The sequence below is a fragment of the Ascaphus truei genome, unplaced genomic scaffold, assembly GCF_040206685.1.
Source record: "Ascaphus truei isolate aAscTru1 unplaced genomic scaffold, aAscTru1.hap1 HAP1_SCAFFOLD_693, whole genome shotgun sequence".
NCBI lineage: Eukaryota > Metazoa > Chordata > Amphibia > Anura > Ascaphidae > Ascaphus > Ascaphus truei.
Window position 1 is genome coordinate 56,404 of NW_027457027.1, and position 13,597 is coordinate 70,000.

The 13,597-nt window shown below is 53.0% G+C and overlaps 1 protein-coding gene across 1 annotated transcript in view; it reads right to left on the reverse strand.

The window, feature by feature from the left end:
* Positions 1–13,597, reverse strand: part of LOC142485981 (arf-GAP with GTPase, ANK repeat and PH domain-containing protein 3-like) — a gene marked incomplete at both ends in the record, with an annotated part of 188,938 nt that overhangs the window by 53,799 nt on the left and 121,542 nt on the right. The window contains one exon of the mRNA XM_075584637.1: positions 505–609. Coding sequence (XP_075440752.1) covers positions 505–609 — 105 coding nt within the window. The remainder of the gene's footprint in view (positions 1–504; positions 610–13,597) is intronic.

Consider the following 13,597-nt stretch of genomic DNA (forward strand, 5'->3'; position numbering starts at 1 on the left):
TGGGGTGAGGAGTCACGGTGGGGTGATGGGCGGTGGTTGGGTGAGGGGTTGGGGTGAGGGGACACGGTGGGAGTATGAGTTGCGGTTGGGTGAGGGGTTGGGGTGAGGGGACACGGTGGGAGTACTGTATGAGTTGCGGTTGGGTGAGGGGTTGGGGTGAGGGGACACGGTGGGAGTACTGTATGAGTTGCGGTTGGGTGAGGGGTTGGGGTGAGGGGACACGGTGGGAGTACTGTATGAGTTGCGGTTGGGTGAGGGGTTGGGGTGAGGGGACACGGTGGGAGTATGAGTTGCGGTTGGGTGAGGGGTTGGGGTGAGGGGACACGGTGGGAGTATGGGTTGCGGTTGGGTGAGGGGTTGGGGTGAGGGGACACGGTGGGGTGATGGGTCATGGTGGGAGTATGGGTTGCGGTGAGGTGATGGGTTGCAGAGGTGTGAGGGGTCGCAGTGGGGTGAGAGGTCACAGTGGGGTGAGAGGTCATGGCAGGGAGAGCTGTCACTCACATGCAGACTCGGGTGATAAGTTAACACTCCGTTGTCGCAGAGCGTCACGTATTTCTTCTTCCATTCCTTGTTCAGAGACTTCCCACTTCTCTTCAGAAGAACACCCTGCGGAGCGCAGACACGTCAACGCGGAGCGCAGACATCACCGCGGAGCGCAGACACGTCACCGCGGAGCGCAGACACATCACCGCGGAGCGCAGACACGTCACCGCGGAGCGCAGACATCACCGCGGAGCGCAGACACGTCACCGCGGAGCGCAGACATCACCGCGGAGCGCAGACACGTCACCGCGGAGCGCAGACATCACCGCGGAGCGCAGACACATCACCGCGGAGCGCAGACACATCACCGCGGAGCGCAGACACGTCACCGCGGAGCGCAGACACGTCACCGCGGAGCGCAGACACGTCACCGCGGAGCGCAGACACGTCACCGCGGAGCGCAGACACGTCACCGCGGAGCGCAGACACGTCACCGCGGAGCGCAGACACGTCACCGCGGAGCGCAGACACGTCACCGCGGAGCGCAGACACTTCACCGCGGAGCGCAGACACGTCACCGCGGAGCGCAGACACGTCACCGCGGAGCGCAGACACGTCACCGCGGAGCGCAGACACGTCACCGCGGAGCGCAGACACGTCACCGCGGAGCGCAGACACGTCACCGCGGAGCGCAGACACATCACCGCGGAGCGCAGACACGTAACCTCGGAGCGCAGACACGTAACCACGGAGCGCAGACACGTCACCGCGGAGCGCAGACACGTCACCGCGGAGCGCAGACACATCACGGCGGAGCGCAGACACATCACAGAGAGCAGACACGTCACCGCGGAGCGCAGACACGTCAACGCGGAGCGCAGACATCACCGCGGAGCGCAGACACGTCACCGCGGAGCGCAGACACGTCACCGCGGAGCGCAGACACGTCACCGCGGAGCGCAGACACGTCACCGCGGAGCGCAGACACGTCACCGCGGAGCGCAGACACGTCACCGCGGAGCCCAGACACGTCACCGCGGAGCCCAGACACGTCACCGCGGAGCGCAGACACGTCACCGCGGAGCCCAGACACGTCACCGCGGAGCGCAGACACGTCACCGCGGAGCGCAGACACGTCACCGCGGAGCGCAGACACGTCACCGCGGAGCGCAGACACGTCACCGCGGAGCGCAGACACATCACCGCGGAGCCCAGACACGTCACCGCGGAGCCCAGACACGTCACCGCGGAGCGCAGACACATCACAGAGAGCAGACACGTCACCGCGGAGCGCAGACACGTCACCGCGGAGCGCAGACACGTCACCGCGGAGCGCAGACACGTCACCGCGGAGCGCAGACACGTCACCGCGGAGCGCAGACACGTCACCGCGGAGCGCAGACACGTCACCGCGGAGCGCAGACACGTCACCGCGGAGCGCAGACACGTCACCGCGGAGCGCAGACACTTCACCGCGGAGCGCAGACACCACCGCTGAGCGCAGACACGTCACCGCGGAGCGCAGACACATCACCGCGGAGCGCAGACACGTCACCGCGGAGCCCAGACACGTCACCGCGGAGCGCAGACACGTCACCGCGGAGCGCAGACACATCACCGCGGAGCGCAGACACGTAACCACGGAGCGCAGACACGTCACCGCGGAGCGCAGACACGTCACCGCGGAGCGCAGACACGTCACCGCGGAGCGCAGACACCACCGCTGAGCGCAGACACGTCACCGCGGAGCGCAGACACGTCACCGCGGAGCGCAGACACGTCACCGCGGAGCGCAGACACGTCACCGCGGAGCGCAGACACGTCACCGCGGAGCGCAGACACGTCACCGCGGAGCGCACCGCGGAGCGCGGACACGTCACCGCGGAGCGCGGACACGTCACCGCGGAGCGCAGACACGTCATCGCGGAGCGCAGACACGTCATCGCGGAGCGCAGACACATCACCGTGGAGCGCAGACACGTAACCGCGGAGCGCAGACACATCACCGTGGAGCGCAGACACGTCACCGCGGAGCGCAGACACATCACCGCGGAGCGCAGAAACGTCACCGCGGAGCGCAGACACATCACCGCGGAGCGCAGACATCACCGCGGAGCGCAGACACGTCACCGCGGAGCGCACCGCGGAGCGCGGACACGTCACCGCGGAGCGCGGACACGTCACCGCGGAGCGCAGACACGTCACCGCGGAGCGCAGACACATCACCGTGGAGCGCAGACACGTAACCACGGAGCGCAGACACGTAACCGCGGAGCGCAGACACATCACCGTGGAGCGCAGACACATCACCGCGGAGCGCAGACACATCACCGCGGAGCGCAGACACGTCACCGCGGAGCGCAGACACGTCACCGCGGAGCGCAGACACGTCACCGCGGGGCGCAGACACGTCACCGCGGAGCGCAGACACGTCACCGCGGAGCGCAGACACGTGACCGCGGAGCGCAGACACATCACCGCGGAGCGCAGACACGTCACCGCGGAGCGCAGACACATCACCGTGGAGCGCAGACACATCACCGCGGAGCGCAGACACGTAACCGCGGAGCGCAGACACATCACCGCGGAGCGCAGACACGTCACCGCGGAGCGCAGACACATCACCGTGGAGCGCAGACACATCACCGCGGAGCGCAGACACGTCACCGCGGAGCGCAGACACATCACCGTGGAGCGCAGACACGTCACCGCGGAGCGCAGACACGTCACCGCGGAGCGCAGACACGTCACCGCGGAGCGCAGACACGTCACCGCGGAGCGCAGACACGTCACCGCGGAGCGCGGATACGTCACCGCGGAGCGCAGACACGTCACCGCGGAGCGCAGAAACGTCACCGCGGAGCGCAGACACGTCACCGCGGAGCGCAGACACGTCACCGCGGAGCGCAGACACGTCACCGCGGAGCGCAGACACGTCACCGCGGAGCGCAGACACGTCACCGCGGAGCGCAGACACGTCACCGCGGAGCGCAGACACGTCACCGCGGAGCGCAGACACGTCACCGCGGAGCGCACCGCGGAGCGCGGACACGTCACCGCGGAGCGCGGACACGTCACCGCGGAGCGCAGACACGTCACCGCGGAGCGCAGACACGTCACCGCGGAGCGCAGACACGTCACCGCGGAGCGCAGACACGTCACCGCGGAGCGCAGACACGTCACCGCGGAGCGCAGACACGTCACCGCGGAGCGCAGACACGTCACCGCGGAGCGCAGACACGTCACCGCGGAGCGCAGACACGTCACCGCGGAGCGCAGACACGTCACCGCGGAGCGCAGACATCACCGCGGAGCGCAGACACGTCACCGCGGAGCGCAGACACGTCACCGCGGAGCGCAGACATCACCGCGGAGCGCAGACACGTCACCGCGGAGCGCAGACACGTCACCGCGGAGCGCAGACATCACCGCGGAGCGCAGACACGTCACCGCGGAGCGCAGACACGTCACCGCGGAGCGCAGACACGTCACCGCGGAGCGCAGACACGTCACCGCGGAGCGCAGACACGTCACCGCGGAGCGCAGACACGTCACCGCGGAGCGCAGACACGTCACCGCGGAGCGCAGACACGTCACCGCGGAGCGCAGACACGTCACCGCGGAGCGCAGACATCACCGCGGAGCGCAGACACGTCACCGCGGAGCGCAGACACATCACCGCGGAGCGCAGACACGTCACCGCGGAGCGCAGACATCACCGCGGAGCGCAGACACGTCACCGCGGAGCGCAGACACGTCACCGCGGAGCGCAGACACGTCACCGCGGAGCGCAGACACGTCACCGCGGAGCGCGGATACGTCACCGCGGAGCGCAGACACATCACCGCGGAGCCCAGACACGTCACCGCGGAGCGCAGACACGTCACCGCGGAGCGCAGACACGTCACCGCGGAGCGCAGACACATCACAGAGAGCAGACACGTCACCGCGGAGCGCAGACACGTCACCGCGGAGCGCAGACACGTCACCGCGGAGCGCAGACACGTCACCGCGGAGCGCAGACACGTCACCGCGGAGCGCAGACACATCACCACGGAGCGCAGACATCACCGCGGAGCGCAGACACGTCACCGCGGAGCGCAGACATCACCGCGGAGCGCAGACACGTCACCGCGGAGCGCAGACACGTCACCGCGGAGCGCAGACACGTCACCGCGGAGCGCAGACACGTCACCGCGGAGCGCAGACACGTCACCGCGGAGCGCAGACACGTCACCGCGGAGCGCAGACACGTCACCGCGGAGCGCAGACACGTCACCGCGGAGCGCAGACACGTCACCGCGGAGCGCAGACACGTCACCGCGGAGCGCAGACATCACCGCGGAGCGCAGACACGTCACCGCGGAGCGCAGACACATCACCGCGGAGCGCAGACACGTCACCGCGGAGCGCAGACATCACCGCGGAGCGCAGACACGTCACCGCGGAGCGCAGACACGTCACCGCGGAGCGCAGACACGTCACCGCGGAGCGCAGACACGTCACCGCGGAGCGCGGATACGTCACCGCGGAGCGCAGACACATCACCGCGGAGCCCAGACACGTCACCGCGGAGCGCAGACACGTCACCGCGGAGCGCAGACACGTCACCGCGGAGCGCAGACACATCACAGAGAGCAGACACGTCACCGCGGAGCGCAGACACGTCACCGCGGAGCGCAGACACGTCACCGCGGAGCGCAGACACGTCACCGCGGAGCGCAGACACGTCACCGCGGAGCGCAGACACATCACCACGGAGCGCAGACATCACCGCGGAGCGCAGACACGTCACCGCGGAGCGCAGACATCACCGCGGAGCGCAGACACGTCACCGCGGAGCGCAGACACATCACCGCGGAGCCCAGACACGTCACCGCGGAGCGCAGACACGTCACCGCGGAGCGCAGACACGTCACCGCGGAGCGCAGACACGTCACCGCGGAGCGCAGACACGTCACCGCGGAGCGCGGACACGTCACCGCGGAGCGCAGACACATCACAGAGAGCAGACACGTCACCGCGGAGCGCAGACACGTCACCGCGGAGCGCAGACACGTCACCGCGGAGCGCAGACACGTCACCGCGGAGCGCAGACACGTCACCGCGGAGCGCAGACACGTCACCGCGGAGCGCAGACACGTCACCGCGGAGCGCAGACACGTCACCGCGGAGCGCAGACACGTCACCGCGGAGCGCAGACACATCACCGCGGAGCGCAGACACATCACCACGGAGCGCGGATACGTCACCGCGGAGCGCAGACACGTCACCGCGGAGCGCAGACACGTCACCGCGGAGCGCAAAAACTCGATGGCACACCTGTAGCTCTGGGGGGAGGTGCCACCTACCTCCATTTAACTGTTACCAGTAAGAAATTGATTAACACACATTCCCAGCGCACTCACACTCCCAGCGCGCTCACACTCCAAGCGCGCTCACACTCCAAGCGCGCTCACACTCCCAGCGCGCTCACACTCCAAGCGCGCTCACACTCCCAGCGCGCTCACTCTCCCAGCGCGCTCACACTCCCAGCGCGCTCACGCTCCCAGCGCGCTCACGCTCCCAGCGCGCTCACGCTCCCAGCGCGCTCACACTCCCAGCGCGCTCACACTCCCAGCGCGCTCACACTCCCAGCGCGCTCACACTCCCAGCACGCTCACACATTCCCAGCGCGCTCACTCTCCCAGCGCGCTCACGCTCCCAGCGCGCTCACACATTCCCAGCGCGCTCACACATTCCCAGCGCACTCACACTCCCAGCACGCTCACACATTCCCAGCGCACTCACACTCCCAGCGCGCTCACACATTCCCAGCGCGCTCACACATTCCCAGCGCACTCACACTCCCAGCGCGCTCACACTCCCAGCGCGCTCACACATTCCCAGCGCGCTCACACTCCCAGCGCGCTCACACTCCCAGCGCGCTCACACATTCCCAGCGCACTCACACTCCCAGCGCGCTCACACATTCCCAGCGCGCTCACACATTCCCAGCGCGCTCACACATTCCCAGCGCGCTCACACTCCCAGCGCGCTCACACTCCCAGCGCGCTCACACATTCCCAGCGCGCTCACACATTCCCAGCGCGCTCACACTCCCAGCGCGCTCACACATTCCCAGCGCGCTCACACTCCCAGCGCGCTCACACTCCCAGCGCGCTCACACATTCCCAGCGCGCTCACACTCCCAGCGCGCTCACACATTCCCAGCGCGCTCACACTCCCAGCGCGCTCACACATTCCCAGCGCGCTCACACTCCCAGCGCGCTCACACATTCCCAGCGCACTCACACTCCCAGCGCGCTCACACATTCCCAGCGCGCTCACACATTCCCAGCGCACTCACACTCCCAGCGCGCTCACACATTCCCAGCGCGCTCACACTCCCAGCGCGCTCACACTCCCAGCGCGCTCACACTCCCAGCGCGCTCACACTCCCAGCGCGCTCACACTCCCAGCGCGCTCACACTCCCAGCGCGCTCACACTCCCAGCGCGCTCACACTCCCAGCGCGCTCACACTCCCAGCGCGCTCACACATTCCCAGCGCGCTCACACTCCCAGCGCGCTCACACTCCCAGCGCGCTCACACATTCCCAGCGCGCTCACACTCCCAGCGCGCTCACACATTCCCAGCGCGCTCACACTCCCAGCGCGCTCACACATTCCCAGCGCGCTCACACTCCCAGCGCGCTCACACTCCCAGCGCGCTCACACATTCCCAGCGCACTCACACTCCCAGCGCGCTCACACATTCCCAGCGCGCTCACACATTCCCAGCGCACTCACACTCCCAGCGCGCTCACACATTCCCAGCCCGCTCACACTCCCAGCGCGCTCACACTCCCAGCGCGCTCACGCTCCCAGCGCGCTCACGCTCCCAGCGCGCTCACACTCCCAGCGCGCTCACACTCCCAGCGCGCTCAAACTCCCAGCGCGCTCACTCTCCCAGCACGCTCACACTCCCAGCGCGCTCACACTCCCAGCACGCTCACACTCCCAGCACGCTCACACTCCCAGCACGCTCACACTCCCACACCCACCACATCCTGAATATATATGTCAGAAAGAGAGCTACTGAGCGTGGCAAATGTATATAACAAGAGACAGGGCTGCCCAGTGCTGGGAATGTGTGTGTGTGTTAATCAATTTCTGATGGCAACAGTTGTATGGAGGTAGGTGGCCCTCACCCAGAGCTCGCCCCTCCCCACCTTTATAACGTGGGAGGTTCTAGCATTTGCTGAATGGACAGGACTCACTGCGGCTCCTTCCCCTCTTACAGAGGTAAAAGGGGAGGGATCACAGTGCAGTGTAGGACCTGCATTCATTTGGTTATACCGTGGCGTTGGTATGCAGGCTTATGACGCTTTGGCCAAAGGGTTTAACTAAATAACCAAGTATTTATTACTATTATTATTGAAGTATTTAAACTTTATACTGATTACCATATATGTTTTGTCAATTTGATGTAGCATTGGGCACCCCTGTCTTTTGTTGTAATTATTTATATAGGGCCATTAATGTACATAGTGTACCTCAGGTAATGTATGTATTTATTTATATAGGGACATTAATGTACACAGCGTACCTCAGGTAATGTATGTATTTATTTATATAGGGACATTAATGTACATAGCGTACCTCAGGTAATGTATGTATGTCTTTATTTATATAGGGCCATTAATGTACATAGCGTACCTCAGGTAACGTATGTATGTCTTTATTTATATAGGGCCATTAATGTACACAGCGTACCTCAGGTAACATATGTATGTCTTTATTTATATAGGGCCATTAATGTACATAGCGTACCTCAGGTAATGTATGTATGTCTTTATTTATATAGGACCATTAATGTAGATAGCGTACCTCAGGTAATGTATGTCTTTATTTATATAGGGCCATTAATGTACATAGCGTACCTCAGGTAATGTATGTATGTCTTTATTTATATAGTGCCATTAATGTACACAGCGTACCTCAGGTAACGTATGTATGTCTTTATTTATATAGGGCCATTAATGTACATCGCGTACCTCAGGTAATATATGCATTTATATAGGGCCATTAATGTACATAGCATACCTCAGGTAACGTATGTATGTCTTTATTTATATAGGACCATTAATGTAGATAGCGTACCTCAGGTAATGTATGTCTTTATTTATATAGGGCCATTAATGTACATAGCGTACCTCAGGTAATGTATGTATGTCTTTATTTATATAGGGTCATTAATGTACATAGCGTACCTCAGGTAATGTATGTATGTCTTTATTTATATAGGGCCATTAATGTACATAGCGTACCTCAGGTAACGTATGTATGTCTTTATTTATATATGGCCATTAATGTACATAGCGTACCTCAGGTAATGTATGTATGTCTTTATTTATATAGGACCATTAATGTACATAGCGTACCTCAGGTAATGTATGTATCTCTTTATTTATATAGGGCCATTAATGTACATAGCGTACCTCAGGTAATGTATGTATGTCTTTATTTATATAGGGCCATTAATGTACATAGCGTACCTCAGGTAATGTATGTATGTCTTTATTTATATAGGGCCATTAATGTACAAAGCGTACCTCAGGTAATGTATGTATTTAATTATATAGGGCCATTAATGTACATAGCGTACCTCAGGTAACATATGTATGTCTTTATTTATATAGGGCCATTAATGTTCATAGCGTACCTCAGGTAATATATGTATGTCTTTATGTATATAGGGTCATTAATGTACATAGCGTACCTCAGGTAACATATGTATTTATTTAAATAGGGCCATTAATGTACATAGCGTACCTCAGGTAATGTATGTATTTATTTAAATAAGGCCATTAATGTACATAGCGTACCTCAGGTAATGTATGTATTTATATAGGGCCATTAATGTACACAGCGTACCTCAAGTAATGAATGTCTTTATTTATATAGGGCAATTAATGTAAATAGCATACCTCAGGTAATGTATGTATGTCTTTATTTATATAGGGCCATTAATGTAAATAGCGTACCTCAGGTAACATATGTATGTCTTTATTTATATAGGGCCATTAATGTACATAGCGTACCTCAGGTAATGTATGTATGTATGTCTTTATTTATATAGGGCCATTAATGTATACAGCGTACCTCAGGTGATGTATGTCTTTATATAGGGCCATTAATGTACATAGAGTACCTCAGGTAATGTATGTATTTATATAGGGCCATTAATGTACATAGCGTACCTCAGGTAATGTACGTATGTCTTTATTTATATAGGGCCATTAATGTATATAGCGTACCTCAGGTAATGTATGTATGTCTTTATTTATATAGGGCCATTAATGTACATAGCGTACCTCAGGTAACGTATGTATTTATTTATATAGGGTCATTAATGTACATAGCGTACCTCAAGTAATGTATGTATTTATATAGGGCCATTAAAGTACACAGCGTACCTCAGGTAATGTATGTATGTCTTTATTTATATAGGGCCATTAATGTACATAGCGTACCTCAGGTAATGTATGTACAGTATGTCTTTATTTATATAGGGCCATTAATGTACATAGCGTACCTCAGGTAATGTATGTATTTATTTAAATAGGGCCATTAATGTACATAGCGTACCTCAGGTAATGTATGTATTTATTTAAATAGGGCCATTAATGTACATAGCGTACCTCAGGTAATGTATGTATTTATTTAAATAGGGCCATTAATGTACATAGCGTACCTCAGGTAATGTATGTATTTATATAGGGCCATTAATGTACACAGCGTACCTCAGGTAATGTATGTCTTTATTTATATAGGGCAATTAATGTAAATAGCATACCTCAGGTAATGTATGTATGTCTTTATTTATATAGGGCCATTAATGTAAATAGCGTACCTCAGGTAACATATGTATGTCTTTATTTATATAGGGCCATTAATGTACATAGCGTACCTCAGGTAATGTATGTATGTATGTCTTTATTTATATAGGGCCATTAATGTATACAGCGTACCTCAGGTGATGTATGTCTTTATATAGGGCCATTAATGTACATAGCGTACCTCAGGTAATGTATGTATTTATATAGGGCCATTAATGTACATAGCGTACCTCAGGTAATGTACGTATGTCTTTATTTATATAGGGCCATTAATGTACATAGCGTACCTCAGGTAATGTACGTATGTCTTTATTTATATAGGGCCATTAATGTACATAGCGTACCTCAGGTAATGTACGTATGTCTTTATTTATATAGGGCCATTAATGTACATAGCGTACCTCAGGTAATGTATGTATGTCTTTATTTATATAGGGCCATTAATGTACATAGCGTACCTCAGGTAATGTATGTATGTCTTTATTTATATAGGGCCATTAATGTACATAGCGTATCTCAGGTAATGTATGTATGTCTTTATTTATATAGGGCCATTAATGTACATAGCGTATCTCAGGTAATGTATGTATGTCTTTATTTTTATAGGGCCATTAATGTACATAGCGTACCTCAGGTAATGTATGTATGTCTTTATTTATATAGGGCCATTAATGTACATAGCGTACCTCAGGTAATGTATGTATGTATTTATTTATATAGGACCATTAATGTACATAGCGTACCTCAGGTAATGTATGCCTTTATTTATATAGGGCCATTAATGTACATAGCATACCTCAGGTAATGTATGTATGTCTTTATTTATATAGGGCCATTAATGTGCATAGCGTACCTCAGGTAACGTATGCATTTATTTATATAGGGCATTAATGTACATAGCGTATCTCAGGTAATGTATGTATTTATATAGGGCCATTAATGTACACAGCGTACCTCAAGTAATGTATGTATGTCTTTATTTATATAGGGCCATTATTGTACATAGCGTAACTCAGGTAATGTATGTATTTATTCATATAGGGCCATTAATGTACATAGCGTACCTCAGGTAATGTATGTATGTCTTTATTTATATAGGGCCATTAATGTACATAGCGTAACTCAGGTAATGTATGTATTTATTTATATAGGGCCATTAATGTACATAGCGTACCTCAGGTAATGTATGTATGTCTTTATTTATATAGGGCCATTAATGTACACAGCGTACCTCAGGTAATGTATGCATGTCTTTATTTATATAGGGCCATTAATGTACATAGCGTACCTCAGGTAACGTATGTATTTATATAGGGCCATTAATGTACATAGCGTACCTCAGGTAATGTATGCATGTCTTTATTTATATAGTGACATTAATGTACATAGCGTACCTCAGGTAATGTATGTATGTATGTATGTCTATTTATATAGGGCCATTAATGTACATAGCATACCTCAGGTAACGTATGTATGTCTTTATTTATATAGGGCCATTAATGTACATAGCGTACCTCAGGTAACGTATGTATTTATTTATATAGGGCCATTAATGTACATGGCGTACCTCAGGTAACATATGTATGTCTTTAGTTATATAGGGCCATTAATGTACATAGCGTACCTTAGGTAATGTATGTATGTCTTTATTTATATAGGGCCATTAATGTACATAGCGTACCTCAGGTAATGTATGTCTTTATTTATATAGGGCCATTAATGTACATAGCATACCTCAGGTAATGTATGTATGTCTTTATTTATATAGGGCCATTAATGTACATAGCGTACCTCAGGTAATGTATTTATTTATTTAAATAGGGCCATTAATGGACATAGCGTACCTCAGGTAACGTATGTATGTCTTTATTTATATAGGGCCATTAATGTACATAGCATACCTCAGGTAATGTATGTATGTCTTTATTTATATAGGACCTTTAATGTACATAGCGTACCTCAGGTAATGTATGTCTTTATTTATATAGGGCCATTAATGTACACAGCATACCTCAGGTAATGTATGTATGTCTTTATTTATATAGGGCCATTAATGTACATAGCGTACCTAAGGTAACGTATGTATTTATATAGGGCCATTAATGTACATAGCGTACCTCAGGTAATGTATGTATTTATATAGGGCCATTAATGTACACAGCGTACCTCAGGTAATGTATGTATGTCTTTATTTATATAGGGCCATTAATGTACATAGCGTAACTCAGGTAATGTATGTATGTCTTTATTTATAAAGGGCCATTAATGTACATAGCGTACCTCAGGTAACGTATGTATTTATTTATATAGGGTCATTAATGTACATAGCGTACCTCAAGTAATGTATGTATTTATATAGGGCCATTAAAGTACACAGCGTACCTCAGGTAATGTATGTATGTCTTTATTTATATAGGGCCATTAATGTACATAGCGTACCTCAGGTAATGTATGTACAGTATGTCTTTATTTATATAGGGCCATTAATGTACATAGCGTACCTCAGGTAATGTATGTATTTATTTAAATAGGGCCATTAATGTACATAGCGTACCTCAGGTAATGTATGTATTTATTTAAATAGGGCCATTAATGTACATAGCGTACCTCAGGTAATGTATGTATTTATTTAAATAGGGCCATTAATGTACATAGCGTACCTCAGGTAATGTATGTATTTATATAGGGCCATTAATGTACACAGCGTACCTCAGGTAATGTATGTCTTTATTTATATAGGGCAATTAATGTAAATAGCATACCTCAGGTAATGTATGTATGTCTTTATATATATAGGGCCATTAATGTAAATAGCGTACCTCAGGTAACATATGTATGTCTTTATTTATATAGGGCCATTAATGTACATAGCGTACCTCAGATAATGTATGTATGTATGTCTTTATTTATATAGGGCCATTAATGTATACAGCGTACCTCAGGTGATGTATGTCTTTATATAGGGCCATTAATGTACATAGCGTACCTCAGGTAATGTATGTATTTATATAGGGCCATTAATGTACATAGCGTACCTCAGGTAATGTACGTATGTCTTTATTTATATAGGGCCATTAATGTACATAGCGTACCTCAGGTAATGTATGTATGTCTTTATTTATATAGGGCCATTAATGTACATAGCGTACCTCAGGTAATGTATGTATGTCTTTATTTATATAGGGCCATTAATGTACACAGAGTACCTCAGGTAATGTATGTATTTATA